Raw genomic sequence first — 16,185 nt, 5'->3', positions numbered from 1 at the left:
CCAGAGTGATGACGACTCAGGCACGCTCACACACCCTGCCTGGATGGAGAACCCATACACCAAGGTACACACACACACACACACACACACACACACACACAAGTTAAATAGCTATTATGATGACTGTGTAGTGATGACGGAGCTGACGGTTTATTCAGTAGCAGATCAGTACAGTACAGAAGAAACTCAGCTCTCAGTGTACGGTTGTTTGACTGTTTATGACTGTGTACATTATAATTGTTTAAATATCTTGATCTCCATCTGTCTGTGGTAACGTTAGTAACTCTGTACTTAATATAATAATACTAATATTAACCATTTTATTATTATTATTGGGATAATTTACTCTGATTTTGTAGATTTTTGTGATTTTAAGACTTTTGTGGGTTTTTCGGCTTCAGGTAGACACGGTGGCGGCCGACTTCCTGTTGCGCCGCGGTGGTGAGAGGAAGTCGAACGTGAAGACGCTGCGTGTTGGTCAGATCACTAAAGCCGGGGTGTATTTAGCGTTCCAGGCTCAGGGCGTGTGCATGGCGCTGCTAGCCGTGCGTGTTTACTATAAAAAATGCCCCTCCCATGTTCGCAATTTCTCCACCTTCCCTGAGACTCTTCCTCATTCGCTGGTGCAGCAGGCTGAGGGCAAATGCGTGGAGAACTCCGCCCCCTCGGGTCCTGATGCCCGCCCACCCACCATGCTGTGTGGAGAGGACGGCCAGTGGGTGGAGCCTGCTTCAACTTCCTGTGCGTGTAAAGCGGGATACGAACCCATGGACACGGACCGCTGCCGAGGTGAGTGTGTGTGTGTGTGTGTGTGTGTGTGTGTGATGAGACAGAAAGAAAGAAAGAAAAAAAGAAAAATAAAGAAAGAACTCCAATACTAGTGGTCTTTCTTCCGTATTAATACATTGATGGAAATCGCATAAGGTAACTCCACTGTTCCTACACACACACACACACACACACACACAGTATGTTTTATATTTGGCATGATGATGGAGTTGATTTAGTGTTTTAGGCTAAGAGCATTCCTCCAGTACACTGTATTACACACACACTTAAATACACACGCCACAATGATAAATATATTCATACTCACTGCTCGAGCCAGAAAACCTGTTCTGAATTACAGTTATACACACAGCGAGACAGGGGAGAGAGTGAGAGAGAGTGAGACAGAGAGAGAAAGAGGGAGCGAGAGGCAGAGAGAGAGAGTGACAGAGAGAGAGAGAGAGAGACAGAGAGAGAGAGGGAGTGAAAGAGAGAGCGACAGAGGGACAGACAGAGAGAGAGATTGAGAGAGATAGAGGGGGAGACAGAAAGAAAGAGAGACAGAGAGAGAAGCAGCTGTGTATGGAGTAATTGTCCATGTGAACTGACCCGCCCCCCCAAACACACACACATGGTTTAGATTAAGAATCTTTCGGGTCATTGCCTCTCAGGATGTGATAAATGCGACGCAAATTAAATTAGCATATTTGGGCGTGGTTTTGCGTGGAATGTGAATGTTCCGAGATCAAAATGACAGATTTTATTTAGCTGTAGTGAAGTTTGTGTACTGTGTGTGTGTGTGTGTGTGTGAGTGTTTGACAGGTAACTCGAGTCGAGCTCTAGTGTGAAAATAAACTATTAAACAGTGATATCAGAAAAGTGAGGACCTTAAACACCTCACAGTGTCGGTCAGTCTGAGAGTGATGTAAATAAATAAACAATAAAGAAAGGAAAATACAAGAAGAAAGAAAGAAAGAAGAATGGGGAAAGAACATACTTAACTAAGGGCCAAAGAGCTAAACATAAATACATGCATAAATAAATACTCAAGGTAAATAAATAAAAATGAGGTAAAATAAATAAAGTGCTGAATAAATAATTAAGTAAATGAACAAAGAAGCGTAAATGGGGGGAAATATATATATATAAATAATTAATGTAAACAAACAAAAAAGAAGTGTGGAAGAATGAAAGAAGTAAGGAAGAAACAAAATGAGAAAGAAAAAACAGGGTGTAAAAATAAAATTGTTTATTAATGAAATAATGAATAAACAATTAGCTAATGAATAAAGGAAATAAATAATGAATAAATTAGGAAAATATACAAAGAAATACAATAATAAATAAATGTAGAATATATTTAAAAGAGTGGAGATGAAGAATTCAAAGAAAGGAACAAATTAAAGCAAACAAGAAATATTAAATAAATGAGTAAATAAAAGAATAAATTAAGAAATAATTCATTTAAGCTAATTGGTGTCAGGAAACAGATTCACGTGTTATTACATCATCAGCTCATTTACGTAAAACTGTTTTGTTGTTAACATGACAGTAAAGGGGAAATAACACTACAGAGTGAACTCATCCTATTGTGTGTGTGTGGGTTTGGGGGTTTGGGGGGGGCACAGTGATCTCATGTGACTGTGAAGTTTATGAGTCTGTAGAAGAACGCAGGGTGTGGCTTTCGATTATGGGAAATCTGACTCTGCTCACACACTCACACACACACACACACACACACATACACAGCAGCAGCAGCAGGTGGCTGCATGTGTTGTGCTAATTGCCAGGGTCTTTTGTGTTTCATTGTGTTGGCACTCTTATTGTTGTGTGTGTGTGTGTGTGTGCGTGTGTGTGTGAGAGAGAGAGAGAGAGACTCTTTTTTGAGGGACACAATGGGTGGGTCACTTAGGGGCTTGAGAGCAGATTGTGTGTGTTTAACTTAATAGCCACCCCTCTTATACACACACACACACACACACACATACACACAGTTAGTCAGTGGATGTTAATGGTTTAACTGTGTAACTCCGTATGTTCCTAAACACTCAGCAGCTGCTCTTTCACATTCGTCACAGGCTCAAATAAAATACATCGAAGGTTTTATTTTTTTAAATAAATACATTAATATAATAATAACAGCAATAACTTTTAATATTGTATGTAAAATTATTTGTAAGCAAAAGTATGTGCACCTCTAGGATTAGCAGTTAATTTGAAGGTGAAATTAGAGACATACATCGAAGGTTTTATTTTTTAAAATAAATACATTAATATAATAATAACAGCAATAATTTAATATTGTATGTAAAATTATTTGTAAGCAAAAGTATGTGCACCTCTAGGATTAGCAGTTAATTTGAAGGTGAAATTAGAGTCAGGTGTTTTCAGTCAGTGGGATGATGATCAGGTGTGAGTGAGTGAGCGTCCTGTTTTATTTAAAGAACAGGGATCTATCAGAGTCTGTTCTTCACAACACATGTTTGTGGAAGTGTATCATGGCGCGAACAAAGGAGATTTCTGAGGACCTCAGAAAAAGAGTTGTTGAAGCTCATCAGGCTAGAAAAGGTTATAAAACCATCTCTAAAGAGTTTGGACTCCCCCAATCCACAGTCAGACAGACTGTGTACAAATGGAGAAAATTCAAGACCATTATTACCCTCCCCAGGAGTGGAGACCAACAAACATCACTCCAAGAGCAAAATGTGTAATAGTCCACGAGGTCACAGAGGAACCCAGGGTAACTTCTAAGCATCTGAAGGCTTCTCTCACATTGACTAATGTTAATGTTCATGAGTCCACCATCAGAACACCACAGAACAACAATGGTGTGCATGGCAGTGCTGCAAGGAGAAAGCCCCTGCTCTCCTAAAAGAACACTGCTGACCTTCTGCAGTTTGCTAAAGATCACATGGACAAGCCATAAGGCTATTGGAAAAATGTTTTGTGGATGCTTGAGACCAAAATAGAACATTTTTGTTTAAATGAGAAGCGTTATGTTTGGAGAAAGGAAAACATTGCATTCCAGCATAAGAACCTTATCCCATCTGTGAAACATGGTGGTGGTAGTGTCATGGTTTGGACCTGTTTTGCTGCATCTGGACCAGGACGACTTGCCATCTTTGATGGAACAATGATTTCTGAATTATACCAGCAGATTCTAAAGGAAAATATCAGGACATCTGTCCATGAACTGTGTTAGACGTGTGTTAGACGTGTGTTAGGTGTGTGTTAGAAGTGTGTTAGTGAGCAAAAGTAGAACGGTGGGGTTTGAACACACAGCAGAAGCAGATGCAGTGTTATAAACATGTTGATGTGATCAGTGAGACGTTGCAGCACGCCAGCGTTCCCGTTATCACACTGACGCACCGCAGTGACGAGCCAGTCTCAGCTCGTGTCTCAGCTCGTGTCTCAGCTCGTGTCTCAGCTCGTGCTCCTGGCCGCTTTATCGCTTTTATTGAGAAATTCTCTCCGTGTTCACTGAAAAGTATTGGCACTCTCTACAGCAAAATGTCCTGCTGTAGAAACACTTACAGTCTCACAGCAGAATTCAGAGTGGCGTATTGTACAAACGATTAGAGCCTACTCGGGGCGGGGGTGTATGTGTGTGTGTGTAAAGAGGTCTGGAGTTCATTTAGTGTGTCAGTGTGTTTATGTTAGATATAAACCTGTCTCTCAGCACTGCCAGCGTGAGTGTGTGGGCAGAGAAACATTCCTGGCAAGAGTTTAGAATACATACTGTCATCACCTGTCTCTCTCTCTATATCTGTCTGTCTCTCTCTCTCTCTGTCTCTCTCTGTCTTTCTGTCTCTCTCTCTCTATGTGTCTGTCTCTCTCCTCATCTTTCTCTCGGTGTCTGTGTCTTTTTGCCTGTCTGTTTCTCTCTCTCTCGCTCTCTCTCTCTCCCTGTCTCTCTGTCTGTTTCTCTTCCTGTCGTGTGGAGGTCGCACCTTCCCCGTATCCGCTCTGTGGTTTATTGCTCAGCGAGGCTCCTCTCTGTCTGTCTGTCTCTCAACAGGTCACTCATCTACACGTCAAGCTCTGATAAACTGTGGACCATTCAAACACACACACACACAGGAACTTTGACCTTTTCTATTCTATTTGATGATATTAGAGGGTAAGCAGAGCCAGTGATGTCTCTGTGGGGTGTGAGATTTGAATTGTCTTGGAATGTTGTACACTTCCTGCTCTGACATAATTTGCTGATTGTGTGTTTCTAAATCAAGTTCATTCAATCTAGCCATGAGAGAGAGAGAGAGAGACTGTGTGTGTGTGTGTGTGTGTGTGTGTGTGTGTGTACAAGATTCACAAGAGAATTTTTATTTGTAACATTATTTTACATAATTTATAGGGGTGTCAATACTTTTGTAACATGCCATATGTTATTGTGAGAACATGATTTATCTGTCTCTGTCTGTCTGTCTGTCTGTCTGTCTGTCTCTCAGCATGTGGGCCGGGTCAGTATAAGGCGTCGATGGGAGTGAGTGTGTGTCGTGTGTGTCCGACAAATAGCAACACACACTCTCCTGGAGCCGCTGTGTGTTCCTGTCTCCCCGGTTACTACAGAGCACCGACTGACACGCCCGACATTGCCTGTACCAGTGAGTCTCACACACGCACACACACACACACTACACACTACACACTACACAAATACACACACAGTCTGTAGTTAATGGAGCGGAATAAATGCTTTAACAATATGGTGAAATTCAACAACTGCTAAGTTAGGACACGCCCCCATACATAAACACAGACATGCCTCATTACACACGTACACACCCCCTCAAACGTGGTCACACCCCTTAAACATTTGGTGTGTTGTCTTCTTGCCTTGACTGTTATGATGTGGTGTAATCCTTGCCTTTCTGGGTGTGTGTGCGTGTGTGTGTGTGTGTGTGTGTGTCAGAGCCCCCCTCTGCACCCCGGAACATTGTCCCGCAGGTGAACGATACGATGGTGGTGTTGGAGTGGAATGAGCCTGTGGAGCGCGGTGGACGCTCGGACCTTTCGTACGCTGTGGAGTGTGTGCGATGCGGTGCGAGTGCAAGCACGAGTGTGTGTGTGCCATGTGAGGAGAGCGTGCTGTATCGCCCCACGCAGACAGGACTGACGGGGCGGAGAGTGGTGATCCACGGCCTGCAACCACACACACGCTACACCTTCACCATCATCTCCATCAACGGAGTGACGGCCGCCAGCAGCACACACACTGCATCAGCTAGCATCAACATCACCACCAGCAGCTACGGTGAGTTTCACACACACACACATACACACTGCATCAGCTAGCATCAACATCACGACCAGCAGCTATGGTGAGTTTCACACACATACACGCGCATACACACTCACACATACATACGTACACACACACACACACACACACACATACACACACACATACACACACGCATACACAAATACACAGAGACACACACTCACAAATACACACACACACAAATACACACACACAAATACACAAATGTTTTTAGTACTTACATTGTAGCTGCATGTTCATGTGTAACTACATACATACATTTAATTAATATCTTATGCACATTAACAGTGTCTGTCTGTGTGTGTGTGTGTGTGTGTGTGTGTGTGTGTGTGTGTGTGCAGTCCTTGTCCCAGTCTCAGGAATCAGGACAACAAAGGCGTCTGAGACGAGTCTGACTCTGAGCTGGAACGTCCCGGAACACACACTTCACACCATCACCGAGTTCCAGCTACGCTACTGTGCACAGGTACAAATAGAGAGAGAGCAAGAGAGAGGGAGAGTGAGAGAGGGAGGGAGAGAGAGGGAGAGGGAGAAAGGGAGGGAGAGAGATGGAAAGAGAGGGAGGGAGAGGAAAAGGGAGGGAGAAAGAGGGAAAGAGAGAGAGGGAGAGGGAAAGGGGGAGAGAGAGAGGGATAAAGCGGGAAAGAGGGGGAGAGAGAGGGGGGAGAGGGAGGGAGAGGGAGAAAGAGGGAAAGAGAGTGAGGGGGAGAGAGGGAGAGGGAAAGGGGGAGAGAGAGAGGGATAAAGCAGGAAAGAGGGGGAGAGAGAGGGGGGGAGAGGGAGGGAGAGGGAGAAAGAGGGAAAGAGAAAGAGAGGGAGGGAGAGAAAGGAGGAGGGAGAAAGACAGAAAGAGAGAGGGCGAGAGAGAGAGAGGAAGAGAGAGGGAGGGAGAATGTCCCCACAAAGCACATTTGTAACTTGTTACAATAATCAGGTTCTCACAAGGCTGTGTGTGTGTGTGTGTGTGTGTGTGTGTGTGTGTGTGCGCATGCGCAGGGTGAGGATGAGGTTTGGCAGTACGTCAGCAGTAAGCAGAGCTCGGTGGTTCTGCCGAATTTGTCTCGCTCGTCTCAGTACAAAGTTCAGGTCCGAGCCAGAACCAGCGCCGGATATGGACAGTTCAGCCGCCTGACTACAGTCAGAACACTGCCTGATGGTACACACACACACACACACACACACACACTCACCTTGTGCAACAAAAACATCTTTGTTAATTCCAGTTTTCTTTCTCTCCGTCTCTCAGATGCAGAGTCTCACACTCGCATGATAGTGACTGGCGTGCTGGTTGCTATGGGACTCCTCATCCTCATCGCCATAGTAACTGTTGCCGTGTTTTGTTTCCGGTAAGATCGTTTTCTAGTTCAAGGAGAATCAACAACGAAGGTTGTTTACTAATCATACCCCGATACAAGAAAATTAGTGATTATTGTGTGTGATTACACTTTCATTACACACACACACACACTGCACTGTGGGTAATACACACACTCCCTCACACACATTGAGAATTCTTTGTGCTCTAGTAAAATGAGGATGTGGATGTGTTAATATAATTCAAAATATTAAAGGAAATGAGAGCGTGGAGCCAAAGTGTGTGTGTGTGTTAACAGGATGTTTCCACCCTGTACCATCTCCATAAGACTGCTCTCTAGAACAATGAATCTAACCCCTAACACACACACACACACACACACACACACACACACACACTCACTCACACGCAGGCTATAGGAACCCACACCCAGTACTATTTATGACCTGCAGAGAGAGAGTGTGTGTGTCTGTGTGTGTGTGTGTGTGTGTGTGTGTGTGTGCAGTAAAAAAAGCCTATTAAACCACACACACACATACACACACACACATACACACACATCAGGTCTTCTGAGATCAGGTTCTGCAGGAGATGAGAGCCACAGGGGACTCATGGGAAACATTCAACATCCATCACTCTGTGTGTGAGAGTGTGTGTGAGAGTGTGTGTGAGTGTGTGTGTGAGTGTGTGTGAGAGAGTGTGTGTGAGACACACATTGTTATCTACAGCAATAATATTATTCTTACCTCTAATTCGTCTCAGCTGTAATACTCACAGGACTTCAAAGATTTCTATCTTTCATTCACTCTCTCTCTCTCTCTCTCTCCCTCTCTCTCAGAAAGCACAGCAGGATGAGGGACTCTGAGTCGGATAAAAATGGACAGTATCTCATGACTCCAGGTGAGTGTAACACAGATACACACATTCAGGTATGGATGTATTTCTGGGGACCGTTTAAACGCCAGTACTATTTACAGCATGTGAGCGTGTGTTTTAATGTTTTAACGTTTGATTATTTATTCAATACTGTGTGTATATGTGTGTGTGTGTGTATATGTGTGTGTGTGTGTGTGTGTGCGTTTGCATGTGTGTGTGCGTGTGCGTGTGTGTGTGTGTGTCATGTTTTTTTCAGGCATGAAGGTTTATATCGATCCGTTTACATATGAGGACCCGAATGAAGCAGTGCGAGAGTTCGCTAAAGAGATTGATGTCTCGTTTGTGAAGATCGAGGAGGTGATCGGAGCAGGTGAGATTCACAAACATACACACACACACACACACACATACACATAAACACACACACACACACACACACACACACATACACATGTACACACACACACACATATACACATACATACACACACACACACACACACAGAGATCCCCAGGCTATATGAGACTGCCTTCAGCCTCTTTGAATTCATGCTCATGACTGTTCTGGTGTGTGTGTGTGTGTGTGTGTGTAGGTGAGTTTGGTGAGGTGTGTCGAGGTCGCCTGCGTATTCCGGGTAAGAAGGAGAACTACGTTGCTATCAAGACTCTAAAGGGCGGCTACACGGATAAGCAGAGGCGGGACTTCCTGTCTGAGGCCTCAATCATGGGCCAGTTCCACCATCCCAACATCATCCACCTGGAGGGCGTGATTACCACTTCCTGTCCCTCCATGATCATCACAGAGTACATGGAGAACGGAGCGCTCGACTCGTTCCTCAGGGTGCGTTCCTGCGGGCTCCGTCACTAGAACATTAGAGTTCATGACTAGCTAGTGTTCTTATTACAACATAGAACATTAGTCTGGTCCAAACATACTGAATCTGTTCTAGCTTCTGATCTTGGACAGTAGAAGTAGGAAGTTCTGAGTCAACAGTTCTCATCAAGTCAGAATTATTATTGACTGAAAAAAGTTCCATTTGTTGCATTCCTGCTAATCTTCTGCCCTTTTCTGAGTTTAGATCCGTGTCTCTCTCTCTCTCTCTCTCACTCCCTTGTTCTGTCCCTGTGTAGTTGAACGATGCTCAGTTCACCCCCCTGCAGTGTGTTGGTATGCTCCGTGGAATAGCCAGCGGGATGAAGTACCTGAGTGAGATGGGTTTCGTCCACCGAGACCTCGCCGCCCGGAACATCCTCGTTAACAGCAACCTGGTGTGTAAAGTGTCTGATTTTGGCCTCTCCAGGTTCCTTACAGAGAGTTCCTCAGATCCAACATACACCAGCTCACTGGTGAGAACACACACACACAAACTATTATTATAATAGACTTCCTGTAGTTGAGGTTGCGATTTTCTGAAATTCTCCTATAATTTATCATGTTAATCCCTCTCTCTTGTTTTTCTCAGGGTGGAAAGATTCCGATTCGTTGGACTGCTCCTGAGGCGATCGCGTTCCGTAAGTTCACCTCCGCCTCCGATGTCTGGAGTTATGGAATCGTCATGTGGGAAGTGATGTCGTTCGGAGAGCGACCATATTGGGACATGAGCAACCAGGATGTAAGTGTGTGTTAATAATTATAGTTATTGTGGAGACTCCTAGGTAGGCAACAGTTTGGGCAGCATTTGTGTCCTTGAGGTAAAGTTTGTCCCAGTAACACACAGCGCAATGTTGTGAAAATGTCATGATCCCTGATAAAATTAGGCAAATATCACAATATAAAAACTTCAATATCAGTAAATGTCTTTGTATTCTAATTTCTGTGCAATTTTGTGTTCCTCAGGTAATAAATGCTATAGAACAGGATTACCGTTTGCCCCGCCCACCTGATTGCCCCGCCCCCCTGCATCAGCTGATGTTGGATTGTTGGCAGAGAGAGCGTGCGTCCCGCCCCCGATTCTGTGACCTCGTAAACTCTCTTGACAAGCTTATCCGTAACCCCACCTCCCTCAAACACACCACTCACTCGCAGGACGGGTGAGTGACATCATTACACCTAATCAACCCCCAACTCACAGCATGTTTATTTACTTATTATGAAAATTATTAAATATTTACTTTATGAAAATAGTGTTTGGGAAAACTTGTCATTATTATACCTGGCAGATAAAATAAACAGAGCGAGGTTCAGTAACTTGGCCATTAGCTTGACTATCATATCCATAGATTATACTTTTTCATTTTAATGAGTCCCTGTTATTGTATTAATTTGTTTATAATAAGCCATGAAACACGAGTCAGCTGGATTTCCTCCAGCGAGGAGGTTTACATACTTCAGAGACTCCAGGACCTTGATCTAAAAAACCTCCTGTTGAAGAAGTGGGTGGTTTTTGTTTGCTGTCCTCAACTTGGAAGCTTTTAGACAGTGAGGTCTAAGAGCGATCAGTTTCCAGAGTAGCTGCTCGATATATTGTATATATCTCACTTTTGCTTTGTATAAAAGAGTTTGAGTGTTTTGAAAAGTCCAGCTTCGACAGTGACAGCTTTATAGAGTTGCTTGGTCTTCCAGTGGAAAACTTCTCTAAGAGGTGCGCGTGGCCATCCAAGTTTCTCATTAAAAATAATCAGAGTTTCTCTCACGATGCAGTTGTAAACACCTCAAAAATGACTTCCAGTCTATAAAAGACATCCACCTGCCAAACAACATCAAAGTACAAGAGGAAAAATCCTGAAATCCGTTCAGTAGGTTTAGGAAAGATGACGCATTCCTGGCAGGCAGCAAAAGATTCATGGGTGAAGTCATGGAGAAGGGACATGTGGAAAAGGGATTAGTTCTTTCGAGATGATGGACGAGTGTGGTATAGTCCCGGTTGTTGAGTTTGCCACAAGAGGAAAAGGGTAATTTGTGTGGTATTCAACTGCATCTCTTCATTTCAAGGCACTTCTCTGGAATTGGAGATGATTCAAGGTCCAGGACGCATGAATACCCTCCTGGGAGTAAAAAATCCATCAAGAACCAGTGGTAGTCAAGGTAAAAGTAGAGGGAGGTTGATTTCTGAAGACAGTGGTTAGCTGACTTTAGCAGACCTTAGCAAACTTTAACTATCAAACTGTGAGAAGGGTCCTCAAAGGTCCTAACCACCATTCTGGACAACTTTTACCTGGATCATTGTCTCTAATCTGTGAATCAGGCCATGTTCCTTATGCAGGAAATAACCCACATACATCCTTGTGACTGTGAAGATCTTATCTGTATCAGAATACCAGAACTTGTCGAGACTGTAGCTCAGGTATGATGTGGAACAGGGCTTCTTGCTGGACCACTATCACCATTTTTGTCCAAGATTTCAGAAGCATTTTAAAGTTTTCAGTGTGGCTGCTTACAGTCAGGTCACTTTAGGCCACAACTGCTTGAGTCCCCAGGACGCAGACTGTTCCATTTTTGGTTACGTTTTGGCACATGGGGAAATTCTTTTAAACCTAAATGCTGCTTACTGTTGAGTTAGAAGAGTTTTTTTGAATATGGATCATTATAAATTATATTTCTATTTTTATTTCTCATTATAGTCTTACAGTATATCTGTGTTCCCTTGAGTAAGATGGCACAAATATGTCCTTCATGATCTATAAAGTTTATCTTATCATACCTTATCATATTTTTTATTTGATGTTTTGGTGATGGTAGTGACCAGATTTCAGAGACTGATCCATGTACATGTTGTCCATGGAGTTGGAACAGATTGATAGCTGAAGTCTAGCTATGGTCACCATTGGGGCACAACAGAAGTATAAAGAATTTTCCTCATGGTCTACCATGACTTCCACTGGTTCATGATGGAATTTCTACCTTCACAAGGATGTGACTGGCTGTCTGGAGACTCAAGAAGGACTCAGCTTCAGAACTATGGGGTTAAAGAAATGAAAGATCAAGGCTTGTTTGAGAAGAATGACTCCTGTTCCATGCCACAGTGCAAAAAAAAGAGAGTACCCCATGTTGATACAGGAACGGTAAATGTGGAATAAGGTCAGGAGGAACCTTCACTACACGTCAACTCTTTCTACCATCAAAGGGGTTTTAAAGAGTGCCATGAGTAAAGTTTAATCACCTTCACTGCTGCATCCTGAACTTTCCCCCTCCTGCTGCCTTGGTCTGGGTGGAGCGCTCCATCTAAACTCATCCAGGTCACCATGAAGAGCTTGTGCACGGACACACACGCTTCCTGCTCTGCTACCACTTTGGAAAGGGGTTGATGATCATTTGTAGGAAAACATCTAACGCTCTTCTAAATGCTCTTCACTAAATCTGTCACTCGAGATCCACCCCCCACTCATGTCACAGTGGAATGTCCCAGTGGTCAAACAATAGGGACACGCAGAATGACGTTCTTTCAAATCACACCGCACCCAGTGGAGGAGATGCAAATTAATGTGTGTGTGTGTGTGTGTGTGTGTATGTGTTTCTGTGTGTGTGTGTCTGTGTGTGTGTGTGTGTGTGTCTGTGTGTGTTTGCGTGTGTGTGTCATTGGAATAACCCACTCTGGAATGTTGGAATGTCCTGTCACAGGAGAACATCCTAAACATTGTCTCAGAGGGGTGTGTGTGTGTGTGTGTGTGTGTGTGTGAAACTTATTTTGATTTACATCTAAATAAGTAAAAATTCTCAAGAATGTGAGTGCTTTCCGTAAAGTCTCCGGAAATAGAAAAGCTAATTTAATGAGAGCACATTAAACGAACAAGTGAAAGCTAACCTAGAGAGAGCTGTCAATCATGTATACTCATTAGAATATTAGGCCACGCCCATCAGTATAGTCAGCTGCTGATTGAGAATTCTGTCACATTTCTGTCTTGTGGTTTTAATTAGATCTCTGCTGGATGATGAATGGAAACTGCTCTTTTATTTGTTTGTTTGTTTGTTTGTTAGGTTGTTGCTGGACCGGCGTCCATCTCTGTCTCAGTGTGTGTCTGTGAGCGAGTGGCTGAAGGGCATCAAAATGGAGCGATACGAGGAGAACTTCATTCAGGCCGGGTTCACCACGTTAGACCTCATCTCTCAGATCAGCACTGAGTGAGTAACACACACACACACATACACACACACACACACACAGCCTCTTCTCTCTTGTTTAATGTTATTGTGAATTCAGAATGTTAATTATCGTCATAGTGTGTGGTCTGTCTTGTGTGTGTGTTGGGAGGGATGTGTTTGGTTTATGGGAGTGGAAATGAGACTAAATAAAAGACTAAGTGAATAACGAGTGTGATGTTACAGATACTACGGGCATCTCTGTGTTAAAGAGTCCTGAAATAATGTTTCTATATTTCTTTCTCTCTGTCTGTCGCTCTTTCTGTCTCTCTCTCAGGGACCTGCTGCGTATCGGTGTCACCCTGGCTGGTCATCAGAAGAAGATTCTCTCCAGCATCCAGACCATGAGAGTCCAATCCAAAAACTCCCTGAGATACTGAACACACGACATCATCCTGTGCACTTCGAGACCACTACACATGACGGCCAATCAAAGTTTACACAAGGAATGACATCATCAGTCACATACTCCAATCACATCTCACTCTTTTGGTAGATGCCATAGTGCCTGTTCCCCGGTTCATCTTTCCATCATGATGTCAGTCCACACCGCCATGCCTTGTAGGCCAATCACTGTCCGGCCTTCCACTGTCTTCGCCTGTTTGGCAGAGTTTGCATTCGGGTTTTGCGGAGAAACAGACGCCTTCCATGCGTTGCACTTCAAGCCCAGTGCACATGACACACGACAGCCAATCAGAGTACTTCCATGAGGGATGACATCACACTATGAAACGTAATGAATTATGGAATTAAGGAATTATGACATATTTATGATGCAGTTCTGTGGTGTTTAAATCTGATTGGATAATCCTCCATGAGGGATGACATCGCATCGTTAAACTGTGACATCATTATGACATCACAGTGCCTAGCAGATCAATCACTGTGTGCTGTTCCATGGTGCCTGAAGGTGATTGGCTTTGAGAAAAGTCGTAGTAGGATGTACAGTTTTAAAATGAAGTGGTGGTTGCCTTGACAGTGGTTGCCATGGTTATTTTGTTGCTGTGGAAACCTTCATGACGTCACAACTCTTTTCCCTTTGCCTGATGGTTCGGACCAATCAGGATGCAGGCGGCAGGATGGAGGTGACCAGTAGCCTTTCAGCCACTTTTGGCCTTTGATCTTTGACCTTAAACGTTGCCACGGAAACACATTGCCACTTTGCGTTCTGGGAGTTTAAAAATGGAATCTTCATATTGAAGGTCCGTTATTTTTTAATGAGCCGATGATTATTTTGTATGAATTTTTTTGTATGAAATAAATAATTGAATAAAGTATAAAATGGGAAATGATTGGAGAAGTCAGTCGAAGCGAGTGTGATTATTAGAGTGAAGACTCTGGACTGTGGCCATGCTCACTCCGCACTGAGCGCTCTAGTTTATTCCTGTATCTTCTTATTTTGTGTAAATTTCACACAACAACATGTTGATGATAGTGTTACACTCTGCCGAGGAAACAGCGTTACAGGGAGGAGGAGGAGCGGGTTTCACTTTTCTCCTCTCACCCTTTCCTGTTTATTCTTTCCATCATTCACTCTTCTCACAATCACTCCTCTCATCTGTGTATCGTTCCACCGTTTATCCCACTTTTGAGTGAGTGTGTGTGTGTGTGTGTGTGTGTGTTACTGGGGGATCAGGAGGGGGGATCCGGCGAGAGAGAGGCAGCGAGGCTGAAAAGATAAACAGAGGGAAGGAAAGAGGGAGTAAAAAATTCACAGCATACTTTGTGGAGACAGAACAGCTGGCTTAGATTTACAACGAGAGAGAGAGAGAGATAGAAACAGTGAGAGGGGGAGAGAGAGAGAGACAGAAACAGTGAGAGAGGGAGAGAGAGAGAGACAGAAACAGTGAGAGAGACAGAGAGAGAGCAAGAAATTAGTTGTATTTTTTGTCTTGTTAACTTGAAGAGAGAGAATAAAGAGAGGGAATAAAGAGAGAGAATAGAGAGAGGGAATAAAGAGAGAGAATAGAGAGAAAGAATAAAGAGAGGGAATAAAGAGGGAATAAAGAGAGGGAATAAAGAGAGAATAGAGAGAAAGAATAAAGAGAGGGAATAAAGAGAGAGAATAAAGAGGGAATAAAGAGAGAATAGAGAGAAAGAATAAAGAGAGGGAATAAAGAGAGAGAATAAAGAGGGAATAAAGAGAGAATAGAGAGAAAGAATAAAGAGAGGGAATAAAGAGAATAAAGAGAGAGAATAGAGAGAAAGAATAAAGAGAGAATAGAGAGAAAGAATAAAGAGGGAATAAAGAGAGAATAGAGAGAAAGAATAAAGAGGGAATAATGAGATAGAATAGAGAAAAAGAATAAAGAGAGGGAATAAAGAGATTAGAGAGGGAATAAAGAGAGGGAATAGAGAGAGTAGAGAGAGAGAATAAAGAGAGGGAATAAAGAGAAGGAATAGAGAGAGAGTAGAGAGAGGGAATAAAGGGAATAAAGAGAGAATAGAGAGAAAGAATAAAGAGAGAATAGAGAGAAAGAATAAAGAGGGAATAAAGAGAGAATAGAGAGAAAGAATAAAGAGAAAGAATAAAGAGGGAATAATGAGACAGAATAGAGAAAAAGAATAAAGAGAGGGAATAGAGAGAGAGTAGAGAGAGAGAATAAAGAGAGGGAATAAAGAGAGAGTAGAGAGAGAATAAAGAGAGGGAATAAAGAGATTAGAGAGAATAGAGAGAGGGAATAAATAGAGGGAATAGAGAGTAGAGAGAGAATAAAGAGAGAATAGAGAGAGAGAGTAGAGAGAGAATAAAGAGAGGGAATAAAGAGAGAATAGAGAGAGAGAGTAGAGAGAGAATAAAGAGAGGGAATAAAGAGAGAATAGAGAGAGAGAGTAGAGAGAGGGAATAAAGTGAGAATAGAGAGA

General features: G+C 43.1%; 1 protein-coding gene and 1 long non-coding RNA gene across 2 annotated transcripts in view; one reads left to right on the top strand and one right to left on the bottom strand.

The window, feature by feature from the left end:
- ephb4b (eph receptor B4b) overlaps nucleotides 1-15,596 on the top strand; it is a 29,066-nt gene extending 13,470 nt beyond the window's left edge. The window contains exons 3-17 of the mRNA XM_053643049.1: nucleotides 1-64; nucleotides 402-789; nucleotides 5,217-5,372; nucleotides 5,681-6,022; nucleotides 6,394-6,518; nucleotides 7,049-7,208; nucleotides 7,299-7,398; nucleotides 8,206-8,267; nucleotides 8,500-8,613; nucleotides 8,837-9,084; nucleotides 9,375-9,590; nucleotides 9,707-9,856; nucleotides 10,081-10,274; nucleotides 13,159-13,302; nucleotides 13,598-15,596. The exon at nucleotides 1-64 is cut by the window's left edge and continues 227 nt beyond it. Of these exons, the coding sequence (XP_053499024.1) occupies nucleotides 1-64; nucleotides 402-789; nucleotides 5,217-5,372; nucleotides 5,681-6,022; nucleotides 6,394-6,518; nucleotides 7,049-7,208; nucleotides 7,299-7,398; nucleotides 8,206-8,267; nucleotides 8,500-8,613; nucleotides 8,837-9,084; nucleotides 9,375-9,590; nucleotides 9,707-9,856; nucleotides 10,081-10,274; nucleotides 13,159-13,302; nucleotides 13,598-13,700 (2,566 nt within the window). The 3' untranslated portion in view covers nucleotides 13,701-15,596. The remainder of the gene's footprint in view (nucleotides 65-401; nucleotides 790-5,216; nucleotides 5,373-5,680; nucleotides 6,023-6,393; nucleotides 6,519-7,048; nucleotides 7,209-7,298; nucleotides 7,399-8,205; nucleotides 8,268-8,499; nucleotides 8,614-8,836; nucleotides 9,085-9,374; nucleotides 9,591-9,706; nucleotides 9,857-10,080; nucleotides 10,275-13,158; nucleotides 13,303-13,597) is intronic.
- On the bottom strand, nucleotides 6,958-13,225 carry LOC128619126 (uncharacterized). The gene is made up of 3 exons (XR_008387884.1): nucleotides 12,344-13,225; nucleotides 8,114-8,228; nucleotides 6,958-7,411 (listed from the first exon to the last, which is right to left on the bottom strand). It is a non-coding gene; the product is annotated as an uncharacterized LOC128619126 (long non-coding RNA).
- Nucleotides 15,597-16,185: the final 589 nt, after the last annotated feature.

Source organism: Ictalurus furcatus, chromosome 15, assembly GCF_023375685.1.
Source record: "Ictalurus furcatus strain D&B chromosome 15, Billie_1.0, whole genome shotgun sequence".
NCBI classification, from domain to species: Eukaryota; Metazoa; Chordata; class Actinopteri; order Siluriformes; family Ictaluridae; genus Ictalurus; species Ictalurus furcatus.
The sequence above is the reverse complement of the archived record's forward strand: the minus strand, read 5'-3'. Positions and strand labels throughout refer to the sequence as shown.